This window comes from Leptonychotes weddellii, chromosome 9 (genome assembly GCF_054177405.1).
Source record: "Leptonychotes weddellii isolate Sample4059 chromosome 9, ASM5417740v2, whole genome shotgun sequence".
Taxonomy (NCBI): domain Eukaryota; kingdom Metazoa; phylum Chordata; class Mammalia; order Carnivora; family Phocidae; genus Leptonychotes; species Leptonychotes weddellii.
In genome coordinates, this window is record NC_138377.1 from 24,798,297 (window position 1) to 24,811,345 (window position 13,049).

Below are 13,049 nucleotides of genomic sequence, written 5' to 3' on the forward strand. Positions count from 1 at the left end.
TTACTGCCCCTTAGTGTACCTTTTGGGCCTCTTATTAAGGGGTCCTACAGAATCTAATACTGCTGGTTGTTTCCTTTCTGTAAATGTGTTTATAATATTTCTAATACTAAGGACATGGCGTGGCACAGAGTGGATGTTCTGTGTTTGTTACCATCACCATCATATGAAGAACATCCTCCATGGGTTGTGGAGGTCCTTGCAAGGTGTGCCTTAAAATTCTTCCTGTCTTGCGTGATTTGGTTTGCATACTTGTGGAGTCCATGTTCTCCCTACCTGGGTGGGCTACCTTTCCATTTTTTGTTAAAGATGACCTTTTTTCCCTACAGGGACCTTTCTGGGCTCTGCCTGTACTCACATGGCTTTTCACAGTAACTGTCCTGTTCCATTCTGGGCACATTTTTCCTGAGATCCCAGGAAGGTTCGTGACTGTCACTTTTTAGTATCTTAAAAATGTTCTGCATTTGCCTGTAAAGCTCCCCCTGTGGTAGCAAATTTCTCATGCCTTCAAAAATTATTCTAAGAGTAGCTTAGTTTGGTTCAAAAGCAGACTGTTTCTTCTCATTCTTCTTCAAATCAGCAAGGTATTTTTTACAGTGTACAAATCCAGGGGATGCACAGTTCTCTTTAAAAGGATTCTCTGGTACTATGAAGTAAGGTTTTTCAAAATCAAGACACCCCTTCCCCTGCAAGTCAGCCACCAGTCTGCAACCAAACATGAACAGATTCTGCTGCTAATTGAATTTCCTTTTTGATCTGGTTCCTTTTGTCAGACCTGTGCAATTAATTTATTTATTGTTTTATTACTGAACAGACAGTGGTGTCCCAGAGAGAAACCATAAATAAAATTGAAATCTGGTGTTGTGATAAGGAAATAACTAATAAGATTTTTTCTTTCCAGAAAGTCCGGTGTGCACCTTTAACAAAGGTTAAAGTAATTTATGTTTCATTTGCATTGCATTAGGAATTTTAAAACAGCAATTCTAACCAAAATGTATGAATTGGGTATTTTTAATTTTTATCATTAGAAAGCAGTTGTGTAAATTTATGACCAGCATTAAGAAGAATTACATAAATCTTTATTATATAAGTTTCTGGTGTACAGCTTTATAATTTAACATCTGTATACACTACAAAGTGACCACCACCACAAATCTAGACACCATACAGTTGACTTCCTCTGGTAACCACTAGTCTGTTTTCTATGGTTTTTTTAAAATTTTGTCCTTTTAAAGTTTTTTTTGTTTTTGTTTTTGTTTTTAAGATTTTATTTGACAGAGAGAGACAAAGTGAGAGAAGGAACACAAGCAGGGGGAGTGGGAGAGGGAGAAGCAGGCTTCCCGCTGAACAGGGAGCCTGACGCGGGGCTCGATCCCAGGACCCTGGGATCATGACCCGAGCCGAAGGCAGACGCTTAACGACTGAGCCACCCAGGAGCCCCATAATTTTGTTTGTCCTTTTGTTGAGATTCCCCATATAAGTGAAACTGACTTTTCTGCATTACATGTGTTCTTTGGCTTCTTTGTGGTAGATTAATTGCCCAGGTATGTGTGGGTTTATTTCTGGACTCTCAGTTCTGTTCCATTTAATCTCTGTGTCTGTTTTTGTACACAGAGCATACGGTTTTGATTACTACAGCTTTGTAGTATAGTTTGAAATTAGGGAGCATATTTCCTGCCTTGTCCTTCTTTCTCAAGATTGCTTTGGCTATTCGGGATTTTTTGTGGTTCCATACAAATTTTATAATTATTTGTTCTAATTCTGTGAAGTATGCTGTTGAAATTTTGAGAGCTACTGCATTGAATCTGGAGATTGCTTTGGGTAGTGTGGAGTTTTTAATATTAATTCTTCCAATCCATAAGCACAGACTAGCTTTCCATTTATTTGTGTCTTCAATTCCTTTCATCAGTGTCTTGCAGTTTAAGTGCCCAGCTCTTTCACCTCCTTGATTAAATTTATTCGTAGCTATTTTCTTCTTTGTGCTGCGATTGTAAATGGAATTCTTTTCTTTTTAATGGAATTGTTTTCTTAACTTCTTTCTGAGGCTTTGTTCTTAAGTGTTTAGAAACACCACTGATTTCTGTGTATTAATTTTTTTTTTAAAGATTTTATTTATTTATTTGAGAGAATGAGATAGAGAGCATGAGAGGGGGGAGGGTCAGAGGGAGAAGCAGACTCCCTGCTGAGCAGGGAGCCCGATGCGGGACTCGATCCCGGGACTCCAGGATCATGACCTGAGCCGAAGGCAGTCGCTTAACCAACTGAGCCACCCAAGGCGCCCCTTCTGTGTATTAATTTTATTATCCTGTAACTTTACTGAATTTATTTTTTAGTTCTAACAGTTTTTTGATGGAGTCTTTAGGGTTTTCTGTATATGGTATCATGTCATCTGCAAATAGTGAGTTTTACTTCTTCCTTTCTGATTTGGCTGCTTTTTATTTCTCTTTCTTGCCTGATTTCTGTAGCTGGGACTTCCAGTACAGAGGCGGGAATGGGCATTCTTGTCTTGTTCCTGTTAAGATGAAAGGCTTTGAACTTGGCACCATTGACTATGGTGTTAGCTATAGGATTGTCATATATGGCCTGTATTGTGTCAAGGTACATTCCCTATTCCCTAATGTACCCGCCTTGTTGAGAATTTCTAACATAAATGGAAATTCAGTTTTGTCAGATGCTTTTTCTACATCTATTGAGATGATAAAATGACTTACCTTTCCTTCTGTTAATGTATCTCATTGATTGATTTCCATGTATTGAACTATCCTTGCATCCCTGGAGTAACTTGATTGTGGTACATGATCCTTTTTAATGTATCATTAGATTAGATTTGCTAATATTTTATTGAGGACTTTTGCATCTATGTTCATCAATGATATTGGCCTATAATTTTTTTTGTGGTGTCTTTGCCTGGTTTTGGTTATTAGAGTAATGCTGGCCTTGTAAAATGCATTTGAAAACTATTCCTCCTCTTTGAAAGAGTTTGATAGGTATTAAATCTTCCTTGAAAGTTTGGTAGAATTTCACCAGTGAAGCTGTTCTTGGACTTTGGCTTATTGGGAAGTTTTTAATTTACTGTTTCAAACCTCCTTATTAGTAGTCAGTCTATTCATACTTTGTTTCTTCATGATTGTTTTGGAAGATTGTAGGTTTCTAGGAACTTATTCACTTCTTCTAGGTTGTCCAGCTCATTGGCATGTAATTGTTCACAGTAGTCTCTTAGGATCCTTTGGATTTCTGTGGTATCAGTTATAAGTACTTCTCTTTCATTTCTGATTTTGAGTCTGCTCTTGTTTTTTCTTGGTTAGTCTGCTAAAGGTTTGTAGATTTTATCTTTTCAAAGAACCAGCTCTAGTTTCATTGATCTTTTTTATTGTCTTTTGTCTGTTTCTGCTCTAATCTACCTTCTAATCTGAGGCTTTGTTCTTTTTCTAGAAAGTTCCTTTAGGTGTAAAGTTACGCTATCAGTCTGAGATTTTCCTTGTTTCTTGAGGTAAGCATGTATTGCTGTGAACTTCCCTCTTCGAACTGCTTTTGCTACATCCCATGTATTTTGGTGTCCTATTTCAGTTTTCATTTGTCTCTAGGTATCTTTTTATTTCTTTGATTTCTTTGATGACACATTGGTTGTTCAGTAGCATGTTATTTAATCTCATATCTGTGCTTTTCCCCATTTTCTTGTAATTAATTTCTAGTTTCCTACCACTGTGGTCTAGTTTTATACCAGAGATGCTTGATAGGATTTCCATTTTAATTTATTGAGACTTCATTTTTGGCCTAACGGGATTTATTCTGGAGGATATTCTATGTACAGTTGAGAAGAATATGTATTCTGCTTTTAGATGAAATATTCTCAGTATGTCTGTCACATCCATGTGGTCTAATGTGTTAAGTCCAGTGTTTCTATATTGATTCTTTTGTCTGGATGAATTATCCATTGATGAGAGTGGGATATTAAAGTCTTCTACTATTAACCATATTGCTTTCAGTATCTCCCTTTAGATTTGTTAGTATCTCCTCTATATATTTTGGTGTTCCTACATTGGGTGCACGTATATTTATAAATGTACTTTCTTGCTAGCTTGACCCCTTTATCATATGTAATGTCCCTGTCTTTTATTACAGTCTTTGTTTTAAAGTCTAATTGGAGTATAGCTAATCCAGCTTTCTTTTCATTTCCATGGAATATCTTTTTCTGTCCCTTCCAATTTCAGTCTGGGTATGTCCTTCTGAAGTATCTCTTGTAGGCAGTACGTAGATGTGTGTTGTTTTTTTATCCACGCAACCACTCTATGTCTTTTGATTGGCAAATTTAGTCCATTTTCATTTAAAGTAGTTATTGGTAGGTATATACTGATTGACATTTTGTTATTGTTTTCTGTTCATGTAGTCTCTGTTCTTCTCTTTCACTATTCCCTTGTGGTTTGATGGCTTTCTTTAGTGTTATGTTCAGATTCCTTTCTCATTTTCTTTTGTGTACTTACTATATTTTCCCCTTGTGGTTACCATGAGGTTCACATAAAATATGCTATGTAAATAGCAGTCTGTTTTAAGTTGATAGCAACTTAATTTTAGAAATCTTCTTTTATAAATCCTCCCTCAAAAATGAACAAGACAGCACCTTAGCAATTTTTCTTTTAGTAATAAAAAGTCTTTTCAACCAAATAATAGTCTTCCTTCGGGGTTTTTTGTTGGCTTAATTAATAGGCCCTCCTCACAGCAAATTATCTATCACTCATTATTTGGGCTCCACAGGCCCATTAAACAGAGGAGAAAAAGAGACTAGAGAATTCTAATGTAAAGCAAATTTATTAAATCTTGAAAATATGTGATGGTCTTGAGAAAAGATGTCCTTTTTCTTCGACAGAATGTCCAAAAGAGGAGCATTCATTTGCTTGCAAAGGCCATAATCTGTTCCTGGAGAAAAAGGAAATAGAATGAATGATACTTGACACTGTAAGGTGTGAGGGCAAGTGAAGAAAACATTTTAAAATATACAGGGGTGCCTGGGCGGCTCAGTTGGTTAAGCATCCAGGTCTAGGTATCTGGTTATGAGTTCAAGGCTCCGTGCTGGGAGTGGAGCCTACTTAAAAATAAAATACCCAAAGTGATTAAAGCAAAAACTCAGCAGAAGTCTCAGACAGATGCTCCTCTCAAGAGTTCCTCCAAAGTGTCTTTAGATGGAAGTTCTCAGGAAAGAAGCTGACCAAGCAGCAAAAGGAGTTTAAAGCATTTTTTTTTTAAGACTATTTATTTATTTGAGAAACAGAGAGACCAGCAGACGGCACTGAGTGCACAGCCCGATGCAGGGCTCAATCTCACGACCCTGAGATCATGACCTGAGCTGAAATCAAGAGTCAGATGCTTTAACCAACTGAACCACCCAGCTGCCCCTAAAGCATCTTTATCTTTAAAAGTTCCTATTCACTATTTTAAGCCCTTCCTCATGTAAAGTTACTGCTTAGATGTGGGCTCTAGCACCCACGAGCCCAGCAAGGACTTTTTTGCTCATAACCAATGAGGGAGGTATTCATAAAAAGGTAATTTTACAGCCAAGAAAATAAATTCAAAGAAATTAAGAGTCATTGGCAAAATGCTTCCTCAGCGAGCAACTCCTGGAGAGCCGTGAGTGACCTTACTTTGAGTGGAGATACTGCATTTGTGGCCTGCAAGCCCCATGTCCGGAGCAGCACCAGCGGCGTGGCACTGGTGGAATAGAGCCTTTTCAGTAGGTCAGTAGCAGCCAGAAGAGCAGTGTTGTGACGCTGTCGATCTGTTTCGTAACCTGCGAGATGGCTCATGGAGCCTAGAGGAAGGAGGAAAGGTATAAATCCCTAATCTTATAGTGAAGTTGTTTCCTAGCAAGCCAGACACACTGATGTCTACCACACTGGGGTCCTGCCCTTCCCTGACTACATGACCTCTGGCTACTTCTCTGAAGTACCTGAACCCTTACCTAAGTCCTTCCCATTGAAGGCTGCAGCACTGAGGTGATGGACCAAGCTGGAGACATCCCCAAAGCCCATGTTGACACCTTGTCCTGCAAGTGGATGGACTCTGTGGGCTGCATCCCTAAGAAGCAAGCAGAGTTCAGGTGTGGCCACCTGCAGCCAAGTAAGAAGAGTGCGGCCCTGCTCTGTTGTCATCTTACCCGATGAGTGCCAGCCGCGGCCGGACATACTCGGCAGCATGTCCCAACCCAAGTGGAAACAGCACTCGACTTTTGGCGTCCACTCCGGCAACACTTGGGGGCATCTGGCGAGCTGAGACCTTAGTGGGCTGCAGAAAGCCAACAGCGTATTGCAGCATGGTGCCGGCCGAGTCGATGAAGTCTGTGTGGTTAGCATCGCTCCACTGAGCAGCATCAGCCACAAAGAGCAGAAATTCATCAGTGATTAACAGGGGATTTTAAAAATCAGCAAGGAAACCCATTTTATCACTAAAGCCAAGTGTTAATAGTACCTAACATGCCTAAACTGATCCAGACCACAGGTGACAAGCCCCTTAAACAAATGGAAAACACAACTTCCTGTCCTTCCCCATAGGTTTTAGGATCAAGCCAAACTGCTCCTGAGCTGCCCCTGCCTACCTGTGAACTTCCACCTTTCACTTCCCTTAACCCTCAAAAACCATACAGTAGCCACAGTGTAGCTCATTCTACAACATCCTCTTGCCCCTGGCATTCCTCCTTCTGCTTAGAATGTCCTTCTAATTCACCCCGATGACCCCTTAGAAACATCCAGAAGCTGTGAACCTCCCTCTAAGCCCTCCACTGTGTGTTTTCCTCCTCCATGCTTCCGTTAACATCCTATGAATACTTTTACCAATTGTTGCTTAAGTAGCTTTCTCCCTCACTTGACTGTGAGCTTCCTGAAAGCAGGGACTGTGTCTCATCTGTCTACCTCCAGACTCTTGTACCTAGAAGGCACGTGTGATTGTTGCTAAATGAATGCACTGCAAAAGCCTGTGGCAGGAATACATGCTACATGACCAGAGAGGCAGCAGTTACCATTTACCTTGGAAGCCACTTCAATATGTCCAGTTCCTCTCACTCCTGTTGCTACTCCAGAGCAGGGACGCCTAAGTTCCTCAGTATAAATGACTGTGAAGTCACCAGCGAGGCAGCAGAGTTTGGTGGTTAAAACCACAGGTTCAAGGGCCAGCCTCATTTCCAAAGCCGGCTTTACCGCTAGCTCTATGACCTTGGGCAAGTAACTGAGCTCTAAATGAGCATAAGAATACCCTCCTCGATGGTTCACTGCATTAAATACATACAGGTACAACTCTTCACCTGCACGTGGCACACAGTAAACGTTCAGTAAATCTTACTGATTATTACTATTAGTGAATTTAGATATATGTGTTTAAGCTCCGAAATTACTGGTGCCAATATTATTAAAGGCTGTGTCTACTCCAGAATAATCACTGCATTTGTTGAGCACCTGATGTACTAGGTGTGCTCCAAGCATCTTATATCAGTTCTCTCATTTTGAAAGTTTTTAGACTTTTATTATTACTGTTATTAAACCCTGAGAGGCTGGTGATACGATCTCCATTTTCTAGGAGATTAACAGGCACAAGCACTACTGAACCCATGTCCGTCTACAAAACTTTCTCTTAAGCTCCCTGCTAAAATGCGCTCAGCTCCTCTCAGAACGCTTCTAATGAATCAGGCTTCAAAGGTTCAGGTACTTCAAACCTAGTACAGCTATTCAAAATTAGCCAAGCATTACAGATTCAAAAAAAAAAAAAAGGCCAATGAGAACCACTGCCCAGACAGCTATTTCAGTCAGCTCAACAGCAGCCCACAACCCTCAAAAAAGCACGGAAGTTAGTAATTTCCATTGTTTTCCATTTCTCTGAATGTCCTCCCTTCCATGTAGCCCAGATCAAACCCTATAGTTACAAAGGGGCCACTGGTTGGTTATTCCTTTTTCCTTCATCAAAACCACCTTTCTGTATCTCCGCTGCAACATAGCATCACCTGGACAAGCTCATACTCACGAAGGCAGAGTTAATGGTATCCACAAACTTTTCCTCATCCATGCTGACGAGCTCTGCTGCATGGTCATGGGATGTGGACCAAACCAAGGAACTCAAGGTATCTGAGAGCTGTGTCAAAAGAACATCAATACTGGGGCGCCTGGGTGGCTCAGTACGTTAATTTCGGCTCAGGTCATGATCTCAGGGCCAGGAGACTGAGCCCCATGTGGGGCTCTGTGCTCAGCAAGGAGCCGGCTTGAGATTCTCTTCCTCTGCCCCTCCCCACACTTGCAAGCACACACGCTCTCTCTAAAAAAAAAAGAACATCAATACTAAGGGCAAGACTTCTGTTCTTAGGAGCTCTCAAGGATAAAGGAAGTAAGGGGGGAAACAAAGTTAGCCTGGGCATATGCCCTAGAAACCAGAAAAAGTTTGAAAGAAAGTGAAGCCCTAAGAGAGGAAGGCCGGGTATGTTTAAGCTGACTAGCTAGAAGGACTTACCGGGAGCAAAGCAATGGGCCCAGAGGGAAGAAATCTCTGCCAAGCTACGTTGTTTTCTGTGGCCTACAATACAGCAAGGAAGAGTTCTCACGAAAAGTACTTGGTACCCACTAAACACAAGCAGGGTCCCCAGATTGTGGGCTCAGGATCTTACCTCCGATAAATGCAGAGTAGCCACAACAGCAGACTGATCATAGTTCCAGCTGACATTCTGAATCCCAGCAGCCTGCCGCACTCCTGAGTTGTAACCATCTGCACCAATCTGCATGGAAACAAGAGTCTGATTCAGTCTTATAACTTCTTAATACGTAAAACTGTTCCAGAAGTTTGTCTCTGCCTCCTTTTCTCTAGTTCCAACTGTTCACAAGCTCATCGGTGGCAGGCAACTTTTTATCATGCCCACCTCACTCATAGCCCCTGGAGGGGGTAGCCTTACATAGGTGACCCCAGTGTCAGCTACTGGACCAAAGCTGGACATCTGCCCCATGAGGTGCCAGCCAAAGGTTAACTTGGCCAAACTCTCTTGGTATTTGAACTAGAAGCTAATAAGGCAGGCACTGAAGTTAACAGTCCTGCTGGAAGGTTAGGAATGGCTGCCAGGTAAAAGGGGAAGCTGGTGAAGAGAGAGAGAGACATGGGAAAATGCAAGGAGATGAAGTGATTACAGGACTCCTGCGAGGGAAAGAACCACCTCAATTTCTGTTCCTGTTCCTGTGTCCCTTTTCTTTCAAGACCTAAGATGATCCAGGAGATTGCTTCCTATACAGGATTTACAAGACCATCTTAACTTGAGTTGGCCTGAGTGGTTACTGGTCCTTATAACCAAAAGTTTTGCCAAAAATTATAGCTTAAACCTAAAACGAAAGGCCACAGAATCTAGAATAAGCTATGGATATGCAAGACCCCTGGCAAAATAAGAATTTTCAACTACCAACAATTTAGTCTGGAGGGTGCTGCCATCACCTAGGGTAATATGAACCCAAGGGCTGGAGTCTGCCATGGTAAACGGATAAGGCCAGGTGTAGCGGAGTGCTCTGCTCCTGTAGAGAACTGTCACCCGGTCTAGGAGGTCAGAAGAGAGAAAACAAAACATCAGAAAGGCAGCCTACATGGGCTGAGGAAAAAGCCATAACTAAATCGAAGGGAGCTCTCAGGACAGCTGTCTCTTATCGTTTACTCCTAAACAAGGAAAGTAAACTCTAAAAAATAACTAATGCTATATAGTTTGAGAGCTGATGAATGACAGAGCCACAGGGATGAGTCAGTGTCAAAAACAAAATAAAACTCAGCCCTGAGTGACCAGCCCACACCAGGGATTCTTTCTTCTCACCCCCACACTCCTGCTCTTCTCGGTTCACTCTGTGCCTAGGTGACTCCATGTGCTTTCAGAATCAACAGGGTGGGAATCCCAGGGGCTCAAAAAAGTTCTAGATTTCCTAAGATTTTTCTTGCCACTGAAAATCATTTTACTTTTCTGATCATAAAAATGATATGCCTGGGGCGCCTGGGTGGCTCAGTTGGTTGAGCAACTGCCTTCGGCTCAGGTCATGATCCTGGCGTCCCAGGATCAAGTCCCGCATCGGGCTCCCTGCTCGGCGGGGAGCCTGCTTCTCCCTCTGACCCTCCCCCCTCTCATGTGGTCTCTCTTTCTGTCTCAAATGGATGGATAAAATCTTTAAAAAAAAAAAAAAAAAAATGATATGCCTGTAAAGTCTGAACAACAAAGATTTAAGGGATGGAAAAATCACCCTTCATTATACCATTCAGAGGCAACTACAGTTAAAGCTTTTCCATACAGCTTTCCAGATATTTCTTATGTGTATAGATGAGTGTGCACACGTAGGATATGACACATACTTTTTTCACCAATTTGTTATGGGATATGTTTCTAAGTGATTAAATATTAGGTCTAAATTATCTTTAAAAGTTGCACACAAGCGGGGTGCCTGGCTGGCTCAGTCGGTAGAGTATGGGACTCTTGATCTCAGGGTTGTGAGTTCGGGCTCCATGTTGGGTGTAGAGATTACTTAAAAAAATAAAATCTTAAAAAAAAAAAAGTTGCATGTAAGTTCATTGCATGGATAAATTACTATTCCATATCAGAAAGCATTTAAGTTACTTCCAGTTTTTCTCTCACTAGAACCACCCTGAGATAATTTGCATATCATATATCTGATAAGGAATTTATATTCAGAATACATAAAGAACTCTTAACTGAAAAAGAAAAAGACGATCCAGTTTTTAAATGGGCAAAAGATTCTGAATAGTCATTTCCCCAAATGGCAGTAAGCACAGGAAAAGATGGGAAATACAATCAAAACTGCAATAAGATACCATTTCAGTCACTAGGATGGATCTTATAAAAAAACAAAAGGAAAAATAAGTGTTGGCAAGGATGTGGAGAAACTGGAACCCTTATATAGTATTGTTGGGAAAGTGAAACGGTGCAGCCTCTTTGAAAAAGTTCAGCAGTTTCTGGAAATGTTAAACATAGAAAACATGACCCAGCAAGTCTACTCCTAAGTATCCACCCAGAAGAAATGAAACCTATGTCCCCACAAAGACGTGTACACAAGTGTTCATAGCATTATTCACAATCGCCAAAAAGTGGGACCAACCCAACTGTCCATCAACTAATGAATGGATAAAAAAATGTAGTGTATCCACACGATGGAATACTCTTTGGCGATAAAAAAGAATGGACTAATACAGGCTACAACATGAGTGAATATCAAAGATATGTTAGGTGAGAGAAGTAGACACAAAAGAATACATTGTGTATGATTCGATCTTTATGAAATGTCCAGAACAGGCAAATCCTGAGAAACCAAAAGTAGATCAGTGGTACCAGGGACTGGGGTTGGGAACGGGGAATGGCTGTAAATGGACCTAAGATTTCTTTTTGAGGTGACAGAAATGTTCTAAAATGATATTGTGACAGTGGCATAACCCTGTAAGTAACACTAAAAGTCACTGTATTGTACACTTAAAATGGGTGAATTTTATGGTATGTAAATTATACCTGAATAAAACTGTTGGGAAAAAAGAAAAAACCCTACGATATGCATCAGAGGGTTTCTTTTTGGTTTTTTTTAATGCTTTCTTTGAGAAAAAAAATTTTTTTTATTAACATATAATGTATTATTTGTTTCAGGGGTGCAGGTCTGTGATTCATCAGTCTTACACAATTCACAGCGCTCACCATAGCACATACCCTCCCCAATGTCTATCACCCAGCGCCCCATCCCTCTCACCCCCGACCACTCCAGAAACCCTCAGTTTGTTTCCTGAATGGTTTCCCCCTCTCTGGTTTTGTCTTGTTTCATTTTTCCCTCCCATCCCCTATGATCCTCTGTCTTGTTTCTCAAATCATCAGAGGGTTTCTTTATGGTGGATATTCAGTCTCCGTAAAAGGGATTCTTTTTCCAGTAAGTCCTAGAAAAATTCTAAAGCAATTCACGTTGCAGTGTGAATGGAAGATGTAAAGGGTGGGTGCCTCACCTGACACCGCCTCCAGCTGCTTCGTGAGAGCGCACATTATGACATCATTCTCCACTATATAGCCCATGTCATCCAGATTATCCTTATCGAACATTATCAGGGCCTCTGAGCAGGCATCCCACACCTGGAAACACAAAGGCAAAGTTTGTATTATAACCCAAAGAAGAGGAAATGTCTTGCTCTAATCAGAAACAGTACTGCCTTCCCCAAGTGACAGAAGCAGAAAAATCACAATGTCAATTCCTCTGGTAGGAGACAGAAGGTGAGAAGAAAATTCTCTTGAGAATGCTTCCCCCCACTTCCTTAGACTGAGACTGAACGGGAACTTCCTGCTTTCACATAAAATATGGAGACTATGGATTCCAAGATACAGAAAAGAATGTGGACAACCAAGATATCTTGCCAGAAGTGATAAAGGAGGCACCTGCATTCGCCGAAAGGCTTTGTATCTCATGTTGCAGATGGGATCCCAGGCACCAAAACCTACAAAAGAAAGGATCTATATATAGGCCAGAGCAACCTCACCGGGCACGTCCCTCCTCAGCTCTGTCTCTCCAACCTATGAAGTAAGAGATTGTTTTCAGTGTCCTCCAAGGACAGAAAAATACTCTCATTTCTTTCTTTGATATTAGGAGTTAAGCTGCTCTGTTCCCCAGTTCAGATTATATAGCATGTAAAAAGGACCAAGCTTTCATAATCAAGCCAAATCTGGGGCATCTGCGTGGCTCAGTTAAGCATCCAACTCTTGGTTTTGGCTCAGGTCATGATCTCAGGGTTGGGAGACTGAGCCCTGTGTCAGGCTCCGCACTTAGTGGAGAGTCCGCTTGAGATTCTGTCTCTCTCCCTTGCAGCCCCCCTCAAATACTTTTTTTAAAAACGCCAAATCACACTGAAGTTAGGGAAAATAAAAAAGGAAACCAAACCCATATTTTTGCATCATCCTACAGAAGTTATAAACTCTCTGGATAAAAACTATTTTTGGGAGGTGCCTGACTGGCTCAGTCAGAAGGGCATAGCAACTCTTGATCTCGGGGCTGTGAGTTTGAGCCCCACAGAGGATGTAGAGATTA

At 41.2% G+C, this 13,049-nt stretch overlaps 1 protein-coding gene across 4 annotated transcripts in view; it reads right to left on the reverse strand.

The window, feature by feature from the left end:
• Positions 1-4,784: 4,784 nt before the first annotated feature.
• Positions 4,785-13,049, reverse strand: part of COQ6 (coenzyme Q6, monooxygenase) — a 16,180-nt gene continuing 7,915 nt past the window's right edge. For 2 of the 4 annotated variants that reach the window (XM_031025548.2, XM_006730944.3), the window contains 10 exons: positions 12,404-12,462; positions 11,980-12,103; positions 9,410-9,540; positions 8,633-8,740; positions 8,479-8,541; positions 7,999-8,106; positions 6,146-6,348; positions 5,951-6,066; positions 5,634-5,800; positions 4,785-4,911 (listed from right to left, as the gene is read on the reverse strand). In XM_031025548.2, the coding sequence (XP_030881408.2) occupies positions 4,882-4,911; positions 5,634-5,800; positions 5,951-6,066; positions 6,146-6,348; positions 7,999-8,106; positions 8,479-8,541; positions 8,633-8,740; positions 9,410-9,540; positions 11,980-12,103; positions 12,404-12,462 (1,109 nt within the window). In that variant the 3' untranslated portion in view covers positions 4,785-4,881. The remainder of the gene's footprint in view (positions 4,912-5,633; positions 5,801-5,950; positions 6,067-6,145; positions 6,349-7,998; positions 8,107-8,478; positions 8,542-8,632; positions 8,741-9,409; positions 9,541-11,979; positions 12,104-12,403; positions 12,463-13,049) is intronic. The other 2 variants (XM_081830250.1, XM_081830249.1) reach the window with 2 other exon arrangements.